At 37.4% G+C, this 14,678-nt stretch overlaps 3 protein-coding genes across 4 annotated transcripts in view; all 3 read right to left on the bottom strand.

Annotated features, from left to right (window-relative positions):
• Nucleotides 1-522: 522 nt before the first annotated feature.
• On the bottom strand, nt 523-2,249 carry LOC107732780 (serine/threonine-protein kinase pim-1-like). The gene is made up of 4 exons (XM_016544197.1): nt 2,232-2,249; nt 2,001-2,113; nt 1,046-1,085; nt 523-927 (listed from the first exon to the last, which is right to left on the bottom strand). The coding sequence occupies exons 1-4, from the start codon at nt 2,247-2,249 to the stop codon at nt 523-525; spliced, it is 576 nt and encodes a 191-aa protein (XP_016399683.1).
• Nucleotides 2,250-4,051: 1,802 nt separating this feature from the next.
• On the bottom strand, nt 4,052-5,490 carry LOC107732805 (suppressor APC domain-containing protein 1-like). Its single transcript, XM_016544219.1, has 4 exons — nt 5,413-5,490; nt 4,411-4,557; nt 4,233-4,341; nt 4,052-4,107 (listed from the first exon to the last, which is right to left on the bottom strand). The coding sequence occupies exons 1-4, from the start codon at nt 5,488-5,490 to the stop codon at nt 4,052-4,054; spliced, it is 390 nt and encodes a 129-aa protein (XP_016399705.1).
• Nucleotides 5,491-5,954: 464 nt separating this feature from the next.
• Nucleotides 5,955-14,678, bottom strand: part of smc1b (structural maintenance of chromosomes 1B) — a 19,970-nt gene continuing 11,246 nt past the window's right edge. For both annotated transcript variants that reach the window (XM_016544206.1, XM_016544207.1), the window contains exons 10-25: nt 12,572-12,757; nt 12,235-12,420; nt 11,984-12,130; nt 11,585-11,722; nt 11,358-11,474; nt 10,811-10,917; nt 10,548-10,689; nt 10,232-10,377; nt 9,980-10,133; nt 9,782-9,877; nt 9,541-9,697; nt 8,089-8,243; nt 7,846-7,997; nt 7,661-7,730; nt 7,467-7,577; nt 5,955-6,056 (exon numbers count right to left, since the gene is read on the bottom strand). In XM_016544206.1, the coding sequence (XP_016399692.1) occupies nt 5,961-6,056; nt 7,467-7,577; nt 7,661-7,730; nt 7,846-7,997; nt 8,089-8,243; nt 9,541-9,697; nt 9,782-9,877; nt 9,980-10,133; nt 10,232-10,377; nt 10,548-10,689; nt 10,811-10,917; nt 11,358-11,474; nt 11,585-11,722; nt 11,984-12,130; nt 12,235-12,420; nt 12,572-12,757 (2,160 nt within the window). In that variant the 3' untranslated portion in view covers nt 5,955-5,960. The remainder of the gene's footprint in view (nt 6,057-7,466; nt 7,578-7,660; nt 7,731-7,845; nt 7,998-8,088; nt 8,244-9,540; nt 9,698-9,781; nt 9,878-9,979; nt 10,134-10,231; nt 10,378-10,547; nt 10,690-10,810; nt 10,918-11,357; nt 11,475-11,584; nt 11,723-11,983; nt 12,131-12,234; nt 12,421-12,571; nt 12,758-14,678) is intronic.

Genomic DNA, 14,678 nt, shown 5'->3' on the forward strand with positions numbered 1-14,678 from the left:
TACCAAGGCTTTCCAGCTCCAGAAGACACTAAGACATGGAGGTATGGCCATTGTCATATCAGCTGAATGAAGATGAGGCAAATTCTGTGGCTTAAACCATGACTGGAGAAATATTTCATCCTTCAACTTTGACTGTTCTAAGCTGTAGGTCAGAAAATCCAGGAAAATTCCTACACTTGGCTCAGATGTTACTTTTCCCACCTTTTCACTTAGTTCTGTTTTGTACGATTTAGAATCGAATAGACAGTTGGTCTTTTTTGTTGTGATGAATGCCATCTTGCCAGGCTCAAACCATTCGCCCCAACCTATCTCCAGCAGGTCCTTGTTTTTGGGATAGTGTCCACACACCTTTACAAACAGGAGCTCTCCCAGTGACCATACAGTAGCAGGGTTCCCGTAGTACCTGCCCTCCTAGTCATACTCAGGAGAAAATACTCTGCTGTGCCTGAAGGAAATACTTTTTTTTTTTTTTATAAGTGAGCTTCAAAATAGTCGGATATGGTTTAATTCATCACTAGAATCTTAAACTACACATTTTATTAATAATACATACTCCAGAAGATGTCCTAGCCAGTTTCCCCTCATCAGATCCCCACATCCGAAGTCGATCAGCTTGACTTCAAGGGTTTTGGGATTGATCAAGAGGTTGTCCAGCTTGATGTCACGGTGAAACACTCCACAGCACATGTATGCGGAGTACGTTGCCTGCCACATGACCAGCCGCGCTACATCCTCATTGAGGGTACCAGCACAACGCTCAACATAATCAAACAAATCCTCACAAGGTGGGGGACATTCCAGGACCATGATGTATTGGTCAGGCTGGTCCTGCCAGTCCAGCAGCTCAATGACCTGAGGAACTTTAGGATCCTTATTAACCAGGAGTAACAGGCCGACCTCTAATGGAAGAGGTGCAGGATCACCAGGCTAGAAGAAAGATCATTTTTAGGATTGTTAGATGGAAGCGTTATACTAAATATGGATCCAGTCCAGCCTTGGATAAACTGTTTACAATTTAAATCTGTGAAAAAAGTAGTCTACTTACAATGTTGATGCAGACCATGTTCCTCGTCTTCTTTTGCCACCTGTTCAATAACAAAAAAATGGTTACAATTAAATTTTAGACATGTCAAGTGCACTAGATAGTGGACAAAACATACACCAAGAGGACTTGAAATGGACGGAGTGAGATAAAAGAATTTGCTAGCTAAATATTCAAGATAAAATCACGATACCTCAAGGCCGTTTTCCAAGCGTTTCTCTTCATAGACAGCGCTGAATCCTCCCTCCCGAGCAATCGGCCGACTTTATTCCAGCTCAAAATGTTCTGATTATTTACAGGTTGACTGGAATGAGGCTCTTGAAGAATTTAATGTCTTTGCTATAATTTTTGATGATTCAGTACACCCTTCTTAATGATATTAATTCCTTTTTCATTAAAATTCTTTTACAATTAACCTAAAATAATCTTAATTACTCCCAACTTGTTGTACACCTGAGCGCTGTGTGAACTCCGTTTTCTTTTCTGGCTGATGGTAGCAACTGTCCACTTGGTTTCATCTGTTTAAAAAATCAGTTCACAGCCTTAATCCAACTTAAATTGGATTTGGATATCATGTGTGATGGTGTGGATTTTTGCTTATGGTAATTCATGACACATTCTGATTTCCCCTAGAGTCCTTATTAATGGAAACCCATATTTAGGTAGAAATGCTGTAGAGTTCTTCTTGATGCACAGAGCTGTAGATTTGACTGATTTACTATCAGCGCTTCTCTCATATTCTGGTGGAGTAGGTTGTTCCTGCACTTGCTGAGCCTGAAAAATTCAAGCCACTTTTCCCCTTTTTTCTTTAATCTATTTTGTTCGATTCAGAATTACAACTGGTCTTCTTGGTTGTGATGAATGCCATCTTACTATCTTACAAGCCAGGCTCAGTCCAGATGTTGTATTAAATCATCTGCAGGTCATTGGTTTCTGGGAAGTGGCCACACACCATTACAAACAAGGCTGGTCCTGCCAGTCCAGCAGCTCAATGACCTGAGGAACTTTAGGATCCTTATTAACCAGGAGCAACAGGCCGACCTCTAATGGAAGAGGTGCAGGAGCACCAGGCTAGAAGAAAGATTATTTTTAGGATTGTTAGATGGAAGCGTTATACTAAATATGGATCCAGTCCAGTCTTGGATAAACTGTTTACAATTTAAATCTGTGAAAAAAGTAGTCTACTTACAATGCTGATGCAGACCATGTTCCTCGTCTTCTTTTGCCACCTGTTCAATAACAAAAAAATGGTTACAATTTCATTTTAGACATGTCAAGTGCACTAGATAGTGGACAAAACATACACCAAGAGGACTTGAAATGGACGGAGTGAGATCAAAGAATTTGCTAGCTAAATATTCAAGATAAAATCACGATACCTCAAGGCCGTTTTCCAAGCGTTTCCCTTCATAGACAGCGCCGAATCCTCCCTCCCGAGCAATCGGCCGACTTTATTCCAGCTCAAAATGTTCTGATTATTTACAGGTTGACTGGAATGAGGCTCTTGAAGACCTCCGACCGCTAAAGCACAGTTAATGTCCTGAAGAAGACTTTGCTCTAAAGTGGAAAATACCAAATGTTTCTTCAGTTAGGGCCATTTTTGATTAAGGTTAGGCTTATTCTCAACAAGGATATGTGATTTCTCTCCAGTATAACGGCACATCAGCCTGCTCCTGCACTTGCTGAGCCTGACCTTGACCTGGGCTGCTTTTCTGGTCAAAGAAAAACAAAGAGGATGCCTCCTTTACACTATCCGTCCTCTTCTTCTTTCTTTCCAGCCCCTCGTCTTCCTCATCATCACTAACAGACTGAAGGTACTCTGCTGTGCTGCTGCTGGATGTTAGGGTGTATTTTCATAGAGATTGTACACCTGAGCGCTGTGTGAACTCCGTTTTCTTTTCTGGCTGATGGTAGCAACTGTCCACTTGGTTTCATCTGTGTTTAAAAAAACAGCCTTAATCCAATTTAAATTGGATTTGGATGTGGATTTTTGCTTATGGTAATTCATGGCACATTCTGATTTCCCCTAGAGTCCTTATTAATGGAAAACAATAGAGTTCTTGATGCACACAGCTGTAGATTTGACTGATTTACTATCAGCGCTTCTCTCATATTCTGGTGGAGTAGGTTGTTCCTGCACTTGCTGAGCCTGAAAAATTCAAGCCACTTTTCCCCTTTTTTCTTTAATCTATTTTGTTCGATTCAGAATTACAACTGGTCTTCTTGGTTGTGATGAATGCCATCTTACTATCTTACAAGCCAGGCTCAGTCCAGATGTTGTATTAAATCATCTGCAGGTCATTGGTTTCTGGGAAGTGGCCACACACCATTACAAACAGGAACACTCCCAGTGACCATAATGGTTCTTATTGCTGTCAATGCTGAAAACTGTTTTTACTGCTTAATATTTTGTGGAAACCATGATATATTTTTTCAGAATTGTTTAATGAATAAGAATTTCTTAAGAACAGCATTTATTTGAATTTATTTATTTTTTACTAAATTGAATGTCTTTGCTATAATTTTTGATGATTCAGTACACCCTTCTGAATGATATTAATTCCTTTTTCATTAAAATTCTTTTACAATTAACCTAAAATAATCTTAATTACTCCCAACTTCTGACAGCCAGTGTATGTGAAGAAATAATCATATATATATAAACACACATGCTAGTGTTCTCACATGATCTCATTTCTTTGCATGTATAAAGTTATCATTGCAAAAATAAATATAAGTGTTTTGCATTTTTAATCCAATAGTACCAAAAACTAGTGGTTGATTTATTCAGTTAATTCATTCCTCTGGAAATGGAAGGTCAAGTCAAGTGCATTAAATTCTTGAATAAAACATTCAAAGCAGTGTGCTAGTTGTATACCATTCGTTTTGGAAAGTTTCCTTTATTGCACATAAAATGATTATTTCAATCCACTCAGTGCAGAATACATTCTGCAAGCACAAAATACAGGAAAATGCAGTACAGAACAGAACATCAAAACAAATAGCTGATCAAAAACAAGCACTTTCTTCTGAACAGGCAGGAGAGGGCCGGTGGCCTTCAGTACCTGACAAAAATGTAAACCGCTTTCAATACACAAAATTCAATGGTTTTGCCACTTAAAAGTGACAATGAAAAGTGACCTAAATGTTTTTACAGGAATTTGGTGCACAGTATTGTTAAAGGAATAACCTTCTGTTGCAGGAACAGTGGGATTCCTGGAGTCACACAATAGATTCCTCAAGGTCCTGTTCACTCTGTGAATCTGAGCCAACAGTAGGGTGGAGGTGTCTGGAAACACCTGATGCATAGAAAATACATTTAAACACAAAGTAGGTATAAAAAAAACAAGTTGATACACAAAACTCACTTTTTTCATCTCTCCTTTGTTGAATTTGTCTTGCACTTCCATGTAATTATCTAGGTTGGAACATAACTTCTCTCGCACCTGCTCTAAAGCCTGCAATCCCATCCACAGAAGATCCTTTTCCCTCTCCAAGTCCTTCAGCGTCTTCACCTGCAAATAAAACTCATGCTCTTACATTTAAAAAAGTTAAAGTTTTTGCATGATTATCAGCGACAATATTGGTGTTTGTTTCCATAGCTGCCTCAAAAAAAAAAAATGTTCACAATTGCATTGTGTAAACAAAATAAAAATAGATCACAGTGTGTGTGTTAAGTAGCTGTGAACTTTGAATATTCCTCTCAGAGCTGGACAGGAATGTCGTGACGAACTGTGATAGTTGACATCTGTGAATATGAGAATAGTTGGTTTGGAAGAAATACTTGTGCAAATTTTACTCTAGTTTTAAAATTAGAGATTACAAACTTAATATACCATTTAAACTGCGGTACATACATGACTGAATTTATGCTTGTCACCCTTTCTAAACAATGTGAATGCGTTTAGTTATGCTCTTACATTTACAAAAGTTAGCGACAATATTGGTGTTTGTTTCCATAGCTGCCTCAAAAAAAAAAAAATTTCACAATTGCATTGTGTAGAGTAAACAAAATAAAAATAGATCACAGTGTGTGTGTTAAGTAGCTGTGAACTTTGAATATTCCCCTCAGAGCTGGACAGGAATGTCGTGACGAACTGTGATAGTTGACATCTGTGAATATGAGAATAGTTGGTTTGGAAGAAATACTTGTGCAAATTTTACTCTAGTTTTAAAATTAGAGATTACAAACTTAATATACCATTTAAACTGCGGTACATACATGACTGAATTTATGCTTGTCACCCTTTCTAAACAATGTGAATGCGTTTAGTTCATCTAACAACATTCAGTTACAGTATATTTGAAACACTTCAACTAAAAGAAACAAAACACATTACAAATAAGCAAACAAGAAAAAACAAACTAACCCAGAGGAAGAAACGCAATGCATCCAGACTGGTAGGATTGTTCCTGAGAGGGACAATGACCACGGTGTAAGATGCCATTGGAGTTGCTAAGGAAAGCAAAGCTTTATATTTCAGGAGACAAGAAGAGAAGCAGGGACAAAGAAAGAGAGAATAGAATAACAGAGGCTGACGTTTTGCTGAAACCCCACCCTAGTGACAGAGAGACACCTATGCGTACAGCTACTAATAAAGAATGACAGAAACCTTCACAAATGCAAACAGTAAAACTGTATTAAAATCACTTTCCACATTGAACAAATGTAAACTGGCATTTAACAATAACACATAAAACTGCTTTAACATAAAACACTTTTCAAGTTGCATCACAGAACAACCTCTTAAACATTCAAATGTCAATACAAAACAATGTAAAAACAGCTCAAACTTGTTAAATGATGAGATCTTTAAGTAATTAAATTTAACAGTTCAACATTAAATCTTTTAGATATTTTAAATGATTTTAACTTTAACAACGAATATTTTATCCTTCATTATCAGCCGTCCACCCATCATTTGTCCTTCTCTCTGTCTGTGGCGTTCTCCTCATTGAGTGGGTATGGTGTGAGGTCCAGGGTGAGCAGGCGGCTAAACATGCACTCATCAAACTGTGACCACAAGCAGCAAAAAAAAAAAAAGCATGACAAATGAGACAACTAAGATCTAAATAAAATGAATCAAAAACGACCCCTTTAGACTTTTAAATAAACTTGCTAATAAAATATTATTTCCAATATGTTAATATTTTGTTGGATTTTTTTTTTTTTTAGTTTTGAAGGAGTTCATACAATACCTTTCAAAAGTTTGGGGGTAAGTATGTTTTGAGGCATTAAAAATTGTATTTAGCAAGGGCACATCAAATTGATAAAACATTAAAATAAAGACATTTATAATATTACAAAAGATTTCTATTTTTAAAAAATTATGTTCCTTTGAACTTGCAACTTTTCAATGAGTCCTGAAACAAAAAAGGATGAGTAATGGCTGCTGAAAATTCAGCTTTGCCACAGGAATAAATTATATTTAAAAATACATCAAAATAGAAAACCTGCATATTAAATTGTAATTTCACAATATTACAGTTTTTACTGTACTTTTTGATCAAATAAATGCAGACTTTTTGAGCATAAAAGACTTCCCTCAAAAACATTTTAAAAAAAATCTTACCAAACCAAACATTTGAACTGCAATGTGTATTTTGATTTGTGTTGTTGCTGTTGTTTGTCATTTTGGTCATAAACTAACACAAACTGAATGGTAATTATATAGTTTAATAGTTCTCTATTATTACAAAATATGGAAAACTGTGTAGAATGAGCAGGTGTGTCCAAATCTTTGACAAATGTGACCCTGGACCACAAAACCTGTCATAAGGGTCAATTTTTCAGAATTGAGGTTTATACATCACATGAAAGCTGAATAAATAAGCTTCCCATTGATGCATGTTTTATTAGGATAGGACAATTTTTGGCCGAGATACAACTATTTGATAATCTGGAATCTAAAGGGTGCAAAAAAAAAAAAAAAATCTAAATATTGAGAAAATCGCCTTTAAAGTTGTCCAAATGAAGTTCTTAGCAATGCATATTACCAATCAAAAATTAAATTTTTATATATATTAATGGTAGGAAATTTACAAAATGTCTTCATGGAACAAGATCTTTACTTAATATCCTAATGATTTTTGCCATAAAAGAAAAATGTATAATTTTGACCCATACAATGTATTTTTGGCTTTTGCTATAAATATACCCAAGCGACTTAAGACTTTTGTGGTCCAGGGTCAAAAATATTGTAAATACTGACAACAGTAAGTTTTGACTGACACTGTTAATGTGTCAAAACATGGTACATTTTTATATGAATTTTGTTTTATGAGTCCACTACTATATAAATGACCTCAAAGGTAACAGACATGGACCACCTAGTCTCAAAACTTTGATTTTATGGGGTTTCTGAATTGAGTTTGAGTGATGAGATTGATGTGATACAGAGCAAGAATGTGTGGATGTGTATACCATTGAATAGACTCCAAGAAGAGCGTCGGCCCGCGAGTAGAACTCCTCCTTCAGGGAGATCACAATGATCTGGCAGCTCTCTCTGGACATCATCCGGAAAAATCCTGTAACCTGCATGGAAACCAATGTCTCTCCATCATGGCAGATAGAGTATATCAGAACAGCGCTTTTTTAAATATTGAGGCTCGTCTTACCTTGCCAATATTTGTGTTGTCCAGGGCGGCATCCACCTCATCCAGCACAAAAAACGGGGCAGGACGAAAGCTAAAAATTAAACGAAGATGATCTTTACAGTTTTCTCCAACAGCAAATACATATCTATTTATAGTCAGATATTACTTTACAAGAAATCTGTCAATGGGTTTAAGTGGTTGTTCACCTGTGAATGGCAAAGACCAAAGCGAGAGCGGCGATGGCCTTCTCTCCTCCTGACAGGTTGTCCATGGCCATGAAACGTTTCCCAGGAGCCACACAGTTATAGTTGATGCCATCCAGGTAGGGCTCATTTGGATTCTCAGCACTTAGAATAGCCTAAAAAACAGGTGCATACAAACAAAGTGTGATACAACAATAAAATGAATGAACAAGCTACTGAATGAATGAGTAAGAGTCAAGTATGAACCTGAGCGCTGGTGTTCCTGCAGAGTTTCTTGTAGATCTGGTCGATGATGACAGACACGTGTTCAAAGCACTGGCTGAAGAGATGGAAGCGTTTGGACTTCACTTGCTCAAACTCCTGACTGCATTTCTTAGTGGTGTGTGTGCTGGTCTCAAATGCTGATTTATAGAGGGTTTATGGTTATTAAGGGGTAAAAGCACACAAACATGATCATGGTTTTATGTCGATGGAAGTTACAACAACAAACTTAAGCTGAAATCATGGTTATTATAGTTAACAATTGTTAACCCTGAACCAAAATCTTCCCACTCCCCAAATATATAATTTTTTATTATAAAACACTTGCTAAATGGGGGTGGAATGCAATTACTATTTATATTTTGAAGTAGTAAACTACTACTTTAGTTTACTACTTCAAAATATAAAAGACAAACTACTTTTTTTTTTTATTATAATAAGCATAATTAAAAAATTAAACAAGTCTGTTCTACCCTACAAAAGGTCAAATAATTACAACACTGCAACTGAGAAAATGTTTAGTTTTAGGTCAAATTTTAGATTGATTTGTCATTAACTTCTAGAGCTGCAAGATTAATCGAATGCAATAGTCATGCGCATATTGTTAGTAAAGCCGGTTCTGTGATTAGTAGTAAATCTCCAGCACATGCTTTCAGATGGAGCAGCGTTTACTACACAGAGCTGCAGTTCACTGACAAGCTACGCAATATCGCGTTCATTATCGTACGTTTACGATTTAATCGCGCAATAATGAAATCAAAGATATCGTTCTGCGATAATGACAGCTGTTTGCGTAGCTTCTCAGTAAACTACGGCTCCATCTGAGAGCATGTGAAAATACCACATTTAGCAACATGTTTTTACTCCAAACTCACTTCATAATGTCAGTCAAGTGTTTGAAATAAATCCTTCTGTGAGATGATGTGGCTTCTTAAACAGAATAAGGCACGCAACATATTTCATAGTATTCTAAGCAGTGATAAAGGCTATGTCGATTAGCATTGCATTATTATATACTTTATTATAATGAAAATTATAAGAATAATTATAATAAGAACTCAAATAAATCATATATTGTTGTAGTCTTGTGCTTATTAGTCATGTTGAATCAAAGAAAGTAGTTTAATCTTCTGTTTTATTTAGCTACCACTGGTATGGATTTCCTGGATTTCTTCTGCGGGCGTATTTGGAGTTTCCACGCAAGAGCACCCTCTGGCATTCGGATGGAGATTTACCCACAGAACCGTGCTTCACTGACAAGATGCTCATGACTATCGCAGCTTTTGCCTTATCGCGATTGCAATTTCATTTCGATTTATCGTGCAGCCCTATTAACTTCCCACTCTGTTTTATCTGAATCTGAGCACAGTTGAGCCAAACTGTATGTCACAGGACATATCACAGTCTAAGAGACCCAACTTCATATTTGTCCCTTACCATCCATGACTTCCCGAAAGCTGTCCTTCACCTCTCTGATCTTCTCAAGAGCTTTCAGGTTGGGAGCTCTGGACATCATGATCATGGACTCCAAAGAGGAGACGCCCTCTTTGAGCTTCTCCAACTCAGCTTCCACTTCACTCTCTTCAGTGATGGCCTACATACACATAATAAAATCCAAAACAACACTCCCACAAAAGAATGACTGCTGTGAGTGACAGTTTTAGTGTCATGTTTTCACCTTAAGGCCACTGTCCATTGTTGAATAATCAAACACCATCTGCGCCTCTCGTTCATAAATGTCCAGAGTGCTGATGCTCTGAGACTCCGAGTCCAGCTGCAATAAAGTTTGAGTACACTTAACAGCAGAATAACAAAATAATAATAGGGAATAATCTGTGCTGCCTTGCTTCAAGTAGATTTGACCCTCTGTTTGTACCTGTATGTCACTGATGTCATCTAGTGCTCCAGAGATCAGTGTCAACGGGAGGCCGTCTATCTTACAGGCCAGCAGCAGGTTGTGTTTGCTCAGTCTCAGCTGTTCCAGAGCCGCCTCAGAGCAGATTGTTTCCTTCTGAATCTTCACCAGCACCCTTCGGACAAACACAAGCAATAAAAATAGATTGATAAAAGAAATAAAATCAACAATGGTCTAAGCATTGTTTTGGAGATCAACCATTATCATGCCCACTTGGATTTCTCCTGGAGGCCTTTAAGAGTCTTGTCAAGCTCTGTCTTGGCATCTTTAACTAAAGTTGTCTTTTCTGACAGCTGGTTGTTCAGCTCGATGAGATTTGATTGCGTCTCCTCCACAGCTATCAAAAGTCTGTCTTCCACCTGGTGGAGATGTGGGAAACAGACAGTAGTACTACAGATACTAAAAGTACAAAAAATCAACAGCAAAACCCAAACATGTTAGAAACATGTTATATATCCAGTACAACATAACACAATTCCCATAATTTCCTGTTGTTTCTCTGAAAATGAAGTGCAATAAATGAGTTTGCCTCTTTCAAGCTGATAACAACGTTCTCCTCTTTTTCTATGGTCTCTTTTATCTTCTTCATCTGTTTGACAAGTTTCTCCAGCTGAGCCTGTTCGTACTCTATCTGGATACTTAGACGGGTATGCTGGGACTCAAACTGCAGGCTGGACAATCAGGAGATTTAATAAGCTAGAATTAGTTTGCATTATATTTCATGCTATATTGTATAAATGCACACATGGCCACAGCTATAATATGGGCAGGCTCTATTTATGCAGGTCTTACCGCTTCTTCTCGAGCTCCTGCTGCATTCGGAGATAATCCTGCTCATACTCACGGATGTTGGCCACACCAATCTCTGCGCAGAAGTACGCAAACACAACATCCTCCAACTAAGATGAAATAAATAAACAAAACCATGTATGAAGGAAAGATAATCACTTAAGGTTGACTATAATTTTATAGAGATTGCACTTCCAAATATGAATTTGGAGCCAAGTTTATAATGTTTATAACGTAATGTATTCCTGTGATGGCAAAGCTGAATTTTCAGCAGGCATTACTCCAGTTTTCAGTGTCACATGATCCTTTCAAGTAAATATTGAAATATCAAAAATAAATACTGTAAAATTATCACCATTTCATAGCCATTTGGTGTACATCTGTGCCACCTTGCTGTCATTATTGGCTTGAATCACTGAAAAGCCTATACTGGTCGTTCACTGAAAGATTTTTCCAGCGCTTGAAAACAATTATAAAACTCATTGATATTTCCAGGTTTCCATTACCATAGAACACTGCAAGAGATGATGTTACACTCAAATGAAATGACCTGATTAATTTTGTCTCTGACGGCCTTCATCTCATTATCCTTTAGTTCTACACTCTCAGTCTGTATCTCAATCTGGGCCTCGAGGTTGGAGAGCTCACTTCTGAGTTTGGAAATCTCCTGAAGTTCACACACACACACACACACACACACACACGGCTTACATAAGAGTATCAGAGCGGTTTAAAAGTCATGAAAAAAAGTACAGAGAGAAAGAGTGTGTGACTTGCAGCCTGACAAGCTGGGATGCTCTTCTTGCGTATGGAGTCCAGTTCTGAGTTGGAGTATTTGAGGCGAGTCTGGTTTCCCTGAGACTGAGCCCTGATCTGTTTTAGATCCACTTCCTTACGCTTCAGCTTCACCAGGGCCTGCACATAAATCAACAACATTAGCATACATTATATCACAATAAAGCGAAAATAAAGTTATAAATCTAGAATTTTTATTCAAGGTAGCCCCAAGGTAACCAATCTCATTGGTCCAAAATATTGCTCCATACAGCTGCATATTAAACATCCAGCACATGCTGACTGGCAGTTACTTTGTTCCATAATGCAATGAGAAATATTTTTTATTTTTCACTACATATCTGCTGTCACACATTTCTATTAGTAATCCAAGACACTTACACGCAACTCGGACGACAACTGATCCTTCTCCTCCTTCAGTTTGTTCATATCCTTCTCCTCCCAGCGTCGAGCTTTACTGCGCAGGTCCAAGGAGCCTCCTGAAATCACCCCAGACTTGCGAAACAAGGTGCCATCAAGAGCCACCGTCTAAAGAAGACATTTTACACATGTAACATGCCATAGATGTTTAGGATCAATAACAGTCAATATGATTGGCCTAAAATGTTGGTGATCTGCTGGCATGCACTCACCTGAAGGCGCTCAGGGCCGTCAAAGGCAATGCGACGGGCATCTTTCAGAGTCTCGCAAACCAAGGAGTTCCCACACACATATTGGATCACCCTCTTAAGCTGAGGAGCATTTTGAGCGCACTGAACCACATCCACCACCAACTTGGCTCCCTGCACTTCCCTCAGACGCTCGTTCAGAGGTCGCACCTGATGCGCATATGGGGAAAAAACACTCTTTACTAATGGAACCATATAAAAAGTTGTTGAAAACAGTTTGAAACTAAATAATGTAAATAAAAATGCAAATAAAAATAAAAGCATAATTACTCATTTTGAAGGGCTTTCACTGATCACTTACATCTATATAGTCAATAGGAAGGAATGTCTCTGGTTCAGCTCTTTCTTCTTTCAGAAATCGGATGCAGTCATGAGCCACTTTCGCAGAAGTGACAACAATAGCATTCATGTTCTTGCCAAACACCTTGGTGACAGCGACCTGGTATTTCTTGTGGATGGGCTGGCACAAATCCACTAGACGGCCATACTGAAAAGAGTCAAGAAACCAGCAGCAGATATTTTTTGATCCAATGCCAAAAGATGCATAAAACTATAATATCTGTAGCTGAGGTGCACTACAGTTCAAAGACTTAGGGCAGCAAGATGAGTTTTGTTTTAATGTTTAAATTTAATGTTAAATATTTTTCATAGGTTAGTACTCAGGGTCTGCACTCAGTTTGTGATATTCCTGTTATACAGTATTTTAGAGTAAACGGTAGGGAGGCAACAATGCAGTTAGCCCACGGTTCAATAAATACCTCGATTTTTTAACCACAGGTTTTCTTTACACTTTAATTAAAACTCCAGTACACTTCTGTATACTGTATAAAAACATAGATTATCATATGTCTACTTCAAATTTCTTTTGAGAGAAGTATTATTTTTATGGATTGGCCATTATTTAGTGCAATGTAATGTACAAATGTAATGTCTGTTTCATTCATACTGAAAGCCTGAGGGCGCCTTCATGCAGAAAATCCACATATGAATTACAGACAAATAGAGCTCAAAACGCTCCAGGAAATCCTTAATATGGATAAAAGCATCCAGCTATAGCTGTAACTGAATAAATGAAGATAGAAACGCTTTGAATGATGACATTCAAAGATAACATTAAGACAATAAACACTCCACTGCGACCACCTCTGGTATTTTAATAAGTAATAATCCATTGCTAAACGACATAGCTTTTATTACAGTATAGAATATATTTCTGCGTCATTCTGTGATAAGAAGCCAAATTAGATCAGGACGGAAGTTATTTCTAACAATCGTCTGATGTTGTGGGGTATGTTAAAATGTTCTCTTTTGTTGGACAACAGGTTAAGAAACTAGGGCTGTCGCGGTGAGGGAATTTCCCTTGCGGTAATTTTGAGTGGCTCAATAGCGCGGTATGCGGTTTTACCGCCATAAATATACATATATATACACACACTTCTCAGCGCGCAGACTCACGGACACACAAACAGAGCCAAAGAGAAATGGAACACACGGAAATTATTTAAATGCAAAAACAAAAAACGCTCTGATTGGTCAAGCTCTTCATCCTTTTCTGTTGCTTGTTTTGAATACTGCGCGTGGACAGAGGCATCACCAGGTTTTTGCATAGTTTAAAGCTCAATGCGGAGAAGATCTTGATAAAGGTTAAAACCGAAACCAAGCCATTCACACAAAATGCATATTCAGCGCATTTTTAGACAGACAAATATGACTGCTGCACTCACGTCTCACAGAAGAGATGTATAGAAAGCCATGCAAAGTTAAAACAGTTTAAACTTTTAGAAAACATGTCACGAGTTTGTGGATGTTTATTACTTTTCACTGCGTCTCATATGTTTTTAAATGCAATCTGTGTGAATGGCGCTTCGGCTCTTTAGATTAAGCAATGCATAAATACATGATGCTGTTTTGTTCATAATGGTTTATGCAATTTACTAAATTATATTTGATTTTTATGAGTTAATTTAGACGTTATACACATTATACGAGTTACTTCCTTGCTTTGACAATTTAAATGTGCTGCATTATTTTGCTCATTGCGCCCTCCTGTGGCCTCGGGAGACAAGACAAATGTTTCTATTGCTTTTTGTTTTAAAAAAGGTTATAAAAATTGTCAATAATTATCGATACTGAACGATATGAAACATTATATCGTTGAAATTTTTTTTTGCTATATCGCCCAGCCCTATTTTATATTTTTACTAGTTTCTCCATACAGGAGGCGTCTTGAAGCTGTCATTACCAGCAAAGGCTTTTGTACAAAGTATTAAATAAATTTCAGTAGTTCAATACTTTTTCCATGTGTCATTCCATTTTATTACACATTACACTTAATTTCTGAACTTTTTGTATTGTTTTCTTTGTATGTATGGATTACTTGGGTTGTTACCGACATCTGGTGAAAATTT

This window comes from Sinocyclocheilus rhinocerous, unplaced genomic scaffold, assembly GCF_001515625.1.
Source record: "Sinocyclocheilus rhinocerous isolate Xijiao unplaced genomic scaffold, SAMN03320098_v1.1 scaffold2415, whole genome shotgun sequence".
NCBI lineage: Eukaryota > Metazoa > Chordata > Actinopteri > Cypriniformes > Cyprinidae > Sinocyclocheilus > Sinocyclocheilus rhinocerous.

Excerpts from the sequence above, each read along its gene's own strand:
- LOC107732780 (XM_016544197.1), bottom strand. Across the intron at positions 1,086-2,000 it reads TGGCAGGACCAGCCTTGTTT|GTGGCAAAAGAAGACGAGGA; the intron begins GTAATGGTGTGT and ends GTTATTGAACAG. Across the intron at positions 928-1,045 it reads ACATGGTCTGCATCAACATT|CCTGGTGATCCTGCACCTCT; the intron begins GTAAGTAGACTA and ends TCTTTCTTCTAG.
- LOC107732805 (XM_016544219.1), bottom strand. The coding sequence starts at position 5,490 with ATGGCATCTTACACCGTGGTCATTGTCCCTCTCAGGAACAATCCTACC. Across the intron at positions 4,558-5,412 it reads CATTGCGTTTCTTCCTCTGG|GTGAAGACGCTGAAGGACTT; the intron begins GTTAGTTTGTTT and ends TTTTATTTGCAG. Across the intron at positions 4,342-4,410 it reads ACAAAGGAGAGATGAAAAAA|GTGTTTCCAGACACCTCCAC; the intron begins GTGAGTTTTGTG and ends TCTATGCATCAG.